This window comes from Cupressus sempervirens, chromosome 1, assembly GCF_028749045.1.
Source record: "Cupressus sempervirens isolate cs-2001-9-10 chromosome 1, ASM2874904v1, whole genome shotgun sequence".
NCBI lineage: Eukaryota > Viridiplantae > Streptophyta > Pinopsida > Cupressales > Cupressaceae > Cupressus > Cupressus sempervirens.
Genome location: NC_143118.1, coordinates 119,715,295 through 119,726,402, shown reverse-complemented (window position 1 = coordinate 119,726,402; position 11,108 = coordinate 119,715,295). Strand labels below are relative to the sequence as shown.

Genomic DNA, 11,108 nt, shown 5'->3' with positions numbered 1-11,108 from the left:
TGAAAAGTGCTAGAGGGGTGGCTTGCTTCTGGGATCCTAGGAAAGTCTCCCCTTTATGGTGGTTCTCAAGTCGATCATCCATTTCTTTGATAGCTACTAGTTTTGAGAATGGTGAAAGGTGCTTCTTATCCAATATTTATGCTCCTACAGAATTTGTAGGTAAAATCCAATTATGGGCCCATATTAGATTCATTCGGTCTTTACAACCTCTTCTTCCATGGATTATGGCAGGGGACTTCAATGTTGTTATTAGCCTAGAGGAGAAAAGAGGTGGGCTAGCAAAGCTGGACCATTCTTCTAATTTGCTCAGAGATATGATTGGCTTATTATTCCTCATTGATGTGAAGCCTAATAATGGAGTCTTTACATGGAATAATCAGAGATATGGTGGTGAGGTGATCTCAAAGAGGCTTGATATATTTTTGGTCTCTTGCTATTAGATGGACAACAGGTGGGTTACCAGTTCTAAAATTCTTGATTGGAGGGGATCGGATCATTGGCCTGTTAAACTTTCCATCATTTCATACAGGATTACCAAGAATCCCTCTTTCAAATTTTAGTTGATGTGGTTACGCGACTCATCTTTACATGATCTAATGGTTGACTGGTGGTATGAGGGGAAGCCAGATCATGGCATAGCAATGTATACTTTCAGCAAGAGGCTCCAACATGTGAAGTATAGGCTTAAGAGATGGAATAAATAGTGTTTCGGCTATCTACAGGTTTAGAAGACTGCATCTCAAACCAAACTTGATAGCATTACCTTGCAGATTCGGGACCATGGGATAAGTTCTGAGATGAGTGAAGCTGAGACTCTAGCCCTTAAAGAGCTAGAAGAATGGGAGCTTCGGGAGGAAAATTTTTGGAAGCAAAAATCTTGAATTGATTGGCTTTAGGAGGGGGATAAGAACACTGCCTTCTTCCACAACTCAGTTAAGGCAAGACAGAAAGGGATTCTCTTCCCTCTCTTGTATCATCAGATGGAACTCAAATTTATTCTCATGAAGCTATCTCTAGTGAAGAAGTCAAGTACTTCTCTGATATCCTTTCTAGGGGGGAGCCTACAGGTGGGCATGAGGAGTGTGACATTTTGGCTTGCATTCCTCATCTTGTCTCTGCTGACATGAATGAAGCTCTACTAGATCCTATCCTTCTTCCAGAACTGGAGAAAATTTTATTCAGTATGAAGAAGGGTAAGGCCCCTAGTCCAGATGGGTTTCCAATTGAATTTTTCCAAGAATTCTGGGAGGTAATAAAGTATGATCTTCTAGATGTGGTCCAAGAATCACATAGGAATGACCAGATGTTGAAATCTTTGAACTCAACCTTCTTGGCCCTCATACCTAAGAAGGAAGGTGCTGATAGGTTGGATCAGTTTAGGCCCATAGCTTTGTGCAATGTGGTCTATAAGATCATCACCAAGCTGATTGCTGAGAGGCTCAAACCATTCCTTGGTCCTTTAATCTTTGTAGAATAGGGTGGCTTTGTGGATGGAAGAAAAATCTTGGATGGAGTTGTGATAGCAACGAAGGCTATCCATTCTATGGTCAATTCTAAGGAGAAAGCAATGTTTATAAAACTCGACATGGCCAAGGCTTATGATTGGGTGAGTTGGGAGTTCTTACAAAAAATCCTTTTGAACTTTGGGTTTGCAGTGGAATGGGTTGAATGGGTTCTTAGCTACTTGTCCTCTTCCTCCTTCTCTATTCTCATTAATGGAGAATCTTCAGAGTTGTTTGGTGCCTCTCGAGGACTTAGGCAAGGTGATCCTTTATCTCCCTATTTATTCATTATCATGGCTAAGGGGCTTGGCAGATTTTTATCAGCTCAAGTTCGGCAATGGTTTATCCAAGGGTGGAGTTGGAGCAATAACCTTCCTTTGTATTCTCATCTTCAATTTGTGGATGACATTGGACTTCTGGGTAGGGCTAGTATTAGTGAGGCAGTTAACATCAAGAAAGCCTTGGATATTTATTTGAAAGCCTTAGGTAAGAAAATTAATGATGATAAGTCTTCTATCTTTTTCTTTAACACTCCAAGGCTTATTCAGAATAGGATTGTTGGAATTCTTAGGTTCCAGATTGGATCGCTCCCCCTGATGTATCTTGGGGTCCCTTTGTCCTTGGGTTCTTAGCGGAAAGAGTATTGGCAGGGGATTTTGGATAAATTCAGAAGTAAGGTTAGTCATTGGACTTATAGATGGCTTTCTTTTGCTAGGAGATTGGTTCTGCTTAAGACTGTGATGCAGTCTCTGCCCATTTACAGGTGTGGTGTCCTAATCCCTCCTTCTAGTTTTGTGAGAGAGTTTGATGCTTTATCTCAAAAATTCCTTTGGTCTAGCAATCTTCTTTCCTCGAAGTGGAGTTTAGTCAAGTGGGAGACTATGTGTAGGCCAAAGCATGCAGGTGGCCTTGGGCTTCGTTCAATGGATCTTGTTGTCACTGCATTGGCTGCCAAATTATACTGGCATTGGTGTATCAGTCAAGATCAAGAGTGGGCCAAGATTATCACTCATAAGTACCTTCTCGATGTAGATTGCTCTGAGGTGCCACAACTTCCCTTGTTAGGTAAAGGCTCCTGTATTTGGAATACTCTTAAGAGGGGAGCACAAATTGTTAAGGAGGGGCTCTTCTAGATTTGTAATAGAGGCTCGGATACTCTATTTTGGCAAAACTCTTGGGATGGACATCCTCCTATTATTTCTAGTTTTCCCCAGCTTATTCCCCTCTCCCAAAGCTTTTCCAATGTTGGGTGGATTAAGGTGGAGTAGTTTAAGATGGTTAAGCGCCTGGGTCAGGTTGAGATAACTTGCTGGAAGGATCCTTGGGAGTGGCCAATGGGTGGATCTGTTGAGGATCGAGCTCTCCTCTCTTGGGTTCTAGAGGGTAGGTTGTGTAGCTCTCTAAAGGGGAGGGACAAATTGGCTTGGAGTCCAAGTCATAAAGGCAAATTTACAATGGCTCAAGGCTATGCTATTCTTGATAGGAATCTTCATGGGTAGGCTGAAATGCATTGGTGGAAGAAAGTTTGGAGCAGCTTTTCATGGCCCAAGTGTAACTTTTTCTTATGGGTGTTGGCTCAGAAGAAATGTTTTACTTGGGAGAACCTTTGCAAACGAGGCTTTCAGGGCCCCTCAATTTGCTTTTTTTTGCAAGCATAATGAGGAATGTGTCTCACACTTGTTTTTCCTCTACCCTTCTCAAGAGAGATATGGTACAAATGGTGGGAGGCTTGGGGTCATGGTTGCGTTCATGCTAATTCTCTTATCGAATTCTAGGAGAGCTTGGGCAGACCTCCTGTGAAGACTTTTTTCTTACAGGTGGCCTGGTGGGTTGGTCCAGTATTCATTCTCTGGAATCTTTGGCTGGAAAGGAATCATAGGATTTTTTGTGATGCCAAATCTAGCAACTCTCAATTGTGGAAGGTGATTCTTAATAGGATTCAAGAGATGTTATATGCAAAGTGTGATATGTCTATTAATATTGATCCTCAGGACCAAGTTATTGTGAAAAACTTGAACTTGAAAGATAGTAGGTGGGGAGGTAGTCCCAACAACAAACTGAGACATGGGAAGCATCGGGTGTGTCAAGATGGGAGGTGGTCCTCTCCCCCAACTGGGTTCTTGAAGATCAATATGGATGGGTCTTCTCGAGGGAATCCTGAGCATGCCAGTATTGGGGCTATTGGTAGAAGCAATGCTGGAGATGCAGTGTTTCTCCTCTCTATTTACAAGGGTATGCATTCTAATAACCTGATGGAGGCCCTTGCCATTAAGGTTGCTATTGAGCGAGGCTGCACTTTAGGGTGGTGGAATTTCATATGTGAGTCTGACTCACAGATTGTGGTGGATATGTTGAATAACCAGAAGTTGGATAATGTTAGTTAGCAACTTTCTTCTTTATCCAGACAAATTCTTTATCTTTGTAGGTCGGTGGACTCTATTTCCTTTTGTCATATTCCTCGTGAGTGGAACAGAGTGGCTGATTGTCTGGCTAAGTGAGCTGCAGAGAATGTGGGTGAGTGGAATATTAATGGTACAGATGAGTTACCCATTGAGTACTGTGAGATTATTGATCAAATGCTTCTGGAGGACATGAGTTTGTAGAGCTCCTTTGGACATTAGGCCCTTGTTTTGTTCTTGATCTTTGATTGAATAAATTTTTACCCCTCTTTTAAAAAAAAAAAAAAAGTTTAGCCACAAAGGGAGATTCCCAAATTAAAGGGAGTTAACAGATTTAATTTGAGTAAAATAAGGAGTTAATAGATTTAATTTTAGTAGAAAAAGGAGTTAACTGGTTTAAATCATTTTTTATCAATAGTGAATTGAAAATTTCCCTTTTTGAACTGAAGAGAGATTTTGTTGAGATATTTAATTTAATAAAATGAGATATGCTCTCATAATTACTTTTTCTATTTAATTAAATAATCTTTTAATTAATTAGTAATCGCTTCCTATTTAATTAAATAACTTTGTTTAATTAATTAGAAGTAAGTACTCCATTTAATTAAATAATTTAATTAAATTAATTAGATATACCTTTCCTATTTAATTAAATAATTACATTTAATTAATCAAGATAGCCATATTTATTAAATATATGTAAAAATATGAGCAAATGTGAGTATGAATTCCAGCAGCGATTCGACAAATTCTCCAAATTCATCCTCTCCTAAAATGAAGAGATGAGGGTCTCTCAAATAGACTTTCCTAGAATCCATCAACAGTTGAGATCAAATTCAATCAATGGTCAGGAGTAAAGTTGAAGTTCAGTTATAAAGGGAGATTCCCAAATTAAAGGGAGTTAACAAATTTAATTTGAGTAAAATAAGGAGTTAACTGATTTAATTTGAGTAGAAAAAGGAGTTAACTGATTTGACTCATTTTTTATCAATAGTAAACTGAAAATTTTCCTTTTTGAACTGAAGAGAGATTTTGTTGAGATATTTAATTTAATAAAATAAGATATGCTCTCATAATTATTTTTTCTATTTAATTAAAGAATCTTTTAATTAATTAGAGACAATTTTCTTATTTAATTAAATAACTTCATTTAATTAATTACGAATGGCTTCCTATTTAATTAAATAACTTAGTTTAATCAATTAGAAGTAAGTACTCCATTTAATTAAATAATTTCATTTAATTAATTAGAAATACCTTTCCCATTTAATTGAATAATTACATTTAATTAATCAAGATAGGCATATTTATTAAATGTATGTAAAAATATGAGCAAATGTGAGTATGAATTCCAGCAGTGATTTGATGCAAATTCTCCAAATTCATCCTCTCCTAAAATGAAGAGATGAAGGTCTCTTAAATAGACTTTCCTAGAATCCATCAACGCTTGAGATCAAATTCAATCAATAGTCAAGATTAAAGTTGAAGTTCAGTCATAAAGGGAGATTCTCAAATTAAAGGGAGTTAACAGATTTAATTTGAGTAAAATAAGGAGTTAACTAATTTAATTTGAGAAGAAAAAGGAGTTAACTCATTTAACTCATTTTTTATCAATAGTAAACTAAAAATTTCTCTTTTTGAACTGAAGAGAGATTTTGTTGAGATATTTAATTTAAAAAAATGAGATATGCTCTCATAATTACTTTTTTTATTTAATTAAACAATCTTTTAATTAATTAGAGACACTTTTCTTATTTAATTAAATAACTTTATTTAATTAATTAGGAATGGCTTCCTACTTAATTAAATAACTTTTTTTAATTAATTAGAACTAAGTACTCCATTTAATTAAATAATTTTATTTAATTAATTAGAAACACCTTTTCCATTTAATTAAATAATTACATTTAATTAATCAAGATAGACATATTTATTAAATGTATGTAAAAATATGAGCAAATGTGAGTATGAATTCTAGTAGCAATTCAATGCAAATTCTCCAAATTCATCCTCTCCTAAAATGAAGAGATGAGGGTCTCTCAAATAGACTTTCCTGAAATCCATCAAAGGTTGAGATCAAATTCAATCAACGGTCAAGATTAAAGTTGAAGTTCAGTCATAAAGGGAGATTCCCAAATTAAAGGGGGTTAACAAATTTAATTTGAGTAAAATAAGAAGTTAACTGATTTAATTTTAGTAGAGAAAAGATTTAACTGATTTAAGTCATTTTTTATCAATAGTAAACTAAAAATTTCCCTTTTGAACTGAATAGAGATTTTGTTCAGATATTTAATTTAATAAAATGAGATATGCTCTCATAATTACTTTTTTTATTTAATTCAACAATCTTATAATTAATTAGAGACATTTTTCTTATTTAGTTAAATAACTTCATTTAATTAATTAGAAATGGCTTCCTATTTAAATAAATATCTTTGTTTAATTAATTAGAAGTAAGTACTCCATTTAATTAAATAATTTTATTTAATTAATTAGAAATAATTTTTCCATTTAATTAAATAATTATATTTAATTAATCAAGATAGGCATATTTATTAAATGTAAGTAAAAATATGAGCAAATGTGAGTATGAATTTTAGCAACGATTTGATGCAAATTCTACAAATTCATCCTAACCTAAAATGAAGAGATGAGGGTCTCTTAAATAGACTTTCCTAGAATCGATCAATGGTTGAGATCAAATTCAATCAACCGTCAGGATTAAAGTTGAAGTTTAGTCATAAAGGGAGATTCCCAAATTAAAGGGAGTTAACAAATTTAATTTGAGTAAAATAAGGAGTTAACTGATTTAACTCATTTTTTTATCAATAGTGAACTGAAAATTTCCCTTTTTGAACTGAAGAGAAATTTTGTTGAGATATTTAATTTAATAAAATGAGATATGCTCTCATAATTACTTGTTCTATTTAATTAAACAATCTTTTAATTAATTAGAGACACTTTTCTTATTTAATTAAATAACTGCATTTAATTAACTGGGAATCGCTTCCTATTTAATTAAATAACTTTGTTTAATTAATTAGAAGTAAGTACATTTAATTAAATAATTTTGTTTAATTAATTAGAAATACCATTCCCATTTAATTAAATAAATACATTTAATTAATCAAGATAGGCATATTTATTAAATGTATGTAAAAATATGAGCAAATGTGAGTATGAATTCTAGCAACGATTTGATGCAAATTCTCCAAATTCATCCTCTCCTAAAATGAAGAGATGAGGGTCTCTTAAATAGACTTTCCTGTAACCCATCAATAGTTGAGATCAAATTCAATCAACGGTCAGGATTAAAGTTGAAGTTCAGTCATAAAGGGAGATTCCCAAATTAAAGGGAGTTAACAAATTTAAATTGAGTAAAATAAGGAGTTAACTAATTTAATTTGAGTAGAAAAAGGTGTTAACTTATTTAACTCATTTTTTATCAATAGTGAACTGAAAATTTCCCTTTTTGAACTGAAGAAAGATTTTTTTGAGATATTTAATTTTAAAAAATTAGATATGCTCTCATAATTAATTTTTCTATTTAATTAAAGAATCTTTTAATTAATTAGAGATGCTTTTCTTACTTAATTAAATAACTCCATTTAATTAATTAGAAATGGCTTCCTATTTAATTAAATAACTTTGTTTAATTATTTAAAAGTAAGTACTCCATTTAATTAAATAATTTCATTTAATTAATTCAAAATACCTTTCAAACTTAATTAAATAATTACATTTAATTAATCAAGATAGGCGTATTTATTAAATGTATGTAAAAATATGAGCAGATGTGAGTATGAATTATAGCAGCGATTCGATGCAAATTCTCCAAATTCATCCTCTCCTAAAATGAAGAGATGAGGGTCTCTTAAATAGACTTTCTTGGAATCCATCAACGGTTGAGATCAAATTCAATCAACGGTTAGGATTAAAGTTGAAGTTCAGTCATAAAGGGAGATTCCCAAATTAAAGGGAGTTAATAGATTTAATTTGAGTAAAATAAGGATTTACATGATTTAATTTGAGTAGAAAATGGTGTTAACTGATTTAACTCATTTTTTATCAATAGTGAACTAAAAATTTCCCTTTTTGAACTGAAGAGAGATTTTTTTGAGATATTTAATTTTAAAAAATGAGATATGCTCTCATAATTACTTTTTTTATTTAATTAAACAATCTTTTAATTAATTAGAGACACTTTTCTTATTTAATTAAATAACTTCGTTTAATTAATCAGGAATGGCTTCCTATTTATCTAAATAACTTTATTTAATTAATTAGAAGTAAGTACTCCATTTAATAAAATAATTTCATTTAATTAATTAGAAATAACTTTCCCATTTAATTAAATAATTACATTTAATTAACAAAGATAGGCATATTTATTAAATATATGTAAAAATATGAGCGGATGCGAGTATGAATTCTAGCAGCGATTCGATGTAAATTCTCCAAACTCATCCTTTATTAAAATGAGATCAATTTTGTTGAGATATTTAATTTAATAAAATGAGATATGCTCTCATAATTAATTTTTCTTTTTAATTAAACAATCTTTTAATTAATTAGAGACAATTTTCTTATTTAATAAAATAACTTTATTTAATTAATTAGGAATGGCTTCCTATTTAATTAAATAACTTTCTTTAATTAATCAAAAGTAAGTACTCTATTTAATTAAATAATTTTTTTTAATTAATTAGAAATACATTTCCCATTTAATTAAATAATTACATTTAATTAATCAAGATAGGCGTATTTATTAAATGTATGTAAAAATATGAGCAAATGTGAGTATGAATTCTAGCAGCGATTCGATGCAAATTCTTCAAATTAATTCTCTCCTAAAATGAAGAGATGAGGGTCTCTTAAATAGACTTTCTTGGAATCCATCAACTGTTGAGATCAAATTCAATCAACAGTCAGGATTAAAATTGAAGTTCAGTCATAAAGAGAGATTCTCAAATTAAAGTGAGTTAACAGATTTAATTTGGGTAAAATAAGGAGTTAAATAATTTAATTTGAGTAGAAAAAGGAGTTAAATAATTTAACTCATTTTTTATTAATAGTCAACTAAAAATTTCTCTTTTTAAACTGAAGAGAGATTTTTTTGAGATATTTAATTTAATAAAATGAGATATGCTCTCATAATTAGTTTTTCTGTTTAATTAAACAATCTTTTAATTAATTAGAGACCTTTTTCTTATTTAATTAAATAACTTCATTTAATTAATTAGGAATGTCTTCCTATTTAATTAAAAACTTTGTTTAGTTAATTAAAACTAAGTACTCCATTTAATTAAATAATTTTATTTAATTAATTAAAAATACCTTTCCCATTTAATTAAATAATTACATTTAATTAATCAAGATAGGCTTATTTATTAAATGTATGTAAAAATGTGAGCAAATGTGAGTATGAATTCTAGTAGTGATTCGATGCAAATTCTCCAAATTCATCTTTTATTAAAATTAAGAGATGAGCATCTCTTAAATAGATTTTCTTGAAATCCATCAACAGTTGAGATCAAATTCAATCAACGGTCAGGATTAAAGTTGAAGTTTAGTCATAGAAGGAGATTCCCAAATTAAAGGGAGTTAACAGATTTAATTTGAGTAAAATAAGGAGTTAACTGATTTAATTTGAGTAGAAAAAGGAATTAACTCATTTAACTCATTTTTTATCAATAGTGAACTGAAACTTACCCTTTTTGAACTGAACGTAGATTTTGTTGAGATATTTAATTTAATAAAATGAGATATGCTCTCATAATTAATTTTTCTATTTAATTAAACAATCTTTTAATTAATTAGAGACACTTTTCTTATTTAATTAAATAACTTCATTTAATTAATTAGGAATGGCTTCCTATTTAATTAAATAACTTTATTTAATTAATTAGAAGTAAGTACTCCATTTAATTAAATAATTTCATTTAATTAATTAGAAATACCTTTCCCATTTAATTAAATAATTATATTTAATTAATCAAGATAGGCGTATTTATTAAATGTATGTAAAAATATGAGCAAATTTGAGTATGAATTCCAGCAGTGATTCGATGCAAATTCTCCAAATTCATCCTCTCCTAAAATGAAGAGATGAGGGTCTCTTAAATAGACTTTTCTGGAATCCATCAACGGTTGAGATCAAATTCAATGAACAGTTAGGATTAAAGTTAAAGTTCAGTCATAAAAGAAGATTTCCAAATTAAAGGGAGTTAACAGATTTAATTTGAGTAAAATAAGAAGTTAACTGATTTAATTTGAGTAGAAAATGGAATTAACTGATTTAACTCATTTTTTATCAATAGTGAACTGAAACTTTCCCTTTTTGAACTGAAGAGTTATTTTGTTGAGATATTTAATTTAATAAAATGAGACCTGCTCTCATAATTACATTTTCTATTGAATTAAACAATCTTTTAATTAATTAGAAACACTTTTCTTATTTAATTAAATAACTTTATTTAATTAATTAGGAATGGCTTCCTATTTAATTAAATAACTTTATTTAATTAATTAGAATTAAGTACTCCATTTAATTAAATATTTTGATTTAATTAATTAGAAATAATTTTCCCATTTAATTAAATAATTACATTTAATTAATCAAGATAGGTGTATTTATTAAATGTATGTAAAAATATGAGCAAATGTGAGTATGAATTTCCGCTGCGATTCGATGCAAATTCTCTGAATTCATCCTCTCCTAAAATGAAAAGATGAGGGTCTCTTACATAACCTTTCCTAGAATCCATCAACGGTTGAGATCAAATTATGTCAACGGTCAGGATTAAAGTTGAAGTTCAGTCATAGAAGGAGATTCCCAAATTAAAGGGAGTTAACAGATTTAATTTGAGTAAAATAATGAGTTTACTGATTTAATTTGAGTAGAAAAAGGAATTAACTGATTTAACTCATTTTTTATCAATAGTGAACTTAAACTTTCCCTTTTTGAACTAAACAGAGATTTTGTTGAGATATTTAATTTAATAAAATGAGATATGCTCTCATAATTAATTTTGCTATTTAATTAAATTTTTTTTTAATTAATTAGAGACACTTTTCTTATTTAATTAAATAACTTCTTTTAATTAATTAAGAATAGCTTCCTATTTAATGAAATAACTTTTTTTAATTAATTAGAAGTAAGTACTCCATTTAATTAAATAATTTCATTTAATTAATTAGTAATACA

At 30.2% G+C, this 11,108-nt stretch overlaps 1 protein-coding gene across 1 annotated transcript; it reads left to right on the top strand.

Annotated features, from left to right (window-relative positions):
* Window positions 1-1,585: 1,585 nt before the first annotated feature.
* Window positions 1,586-2,635, top strand: LOC149576481 (uncharacterized). Its single transcript, XM_089794521.1, has 3 exons — window positions 1,586-1,988; window positions 2,081-2,142; window positions 2,249-2,635. Exons 1-3 carry the CDS (start codon window positions 1,586-1,588, stop codon window positions 2,633-2,635), a joined length of 852 nt encoding a protein of 283 aa, XP_089650647.1.
* Window positions 2,636-11,108: the final 8,473 nt, after the last annotated feature.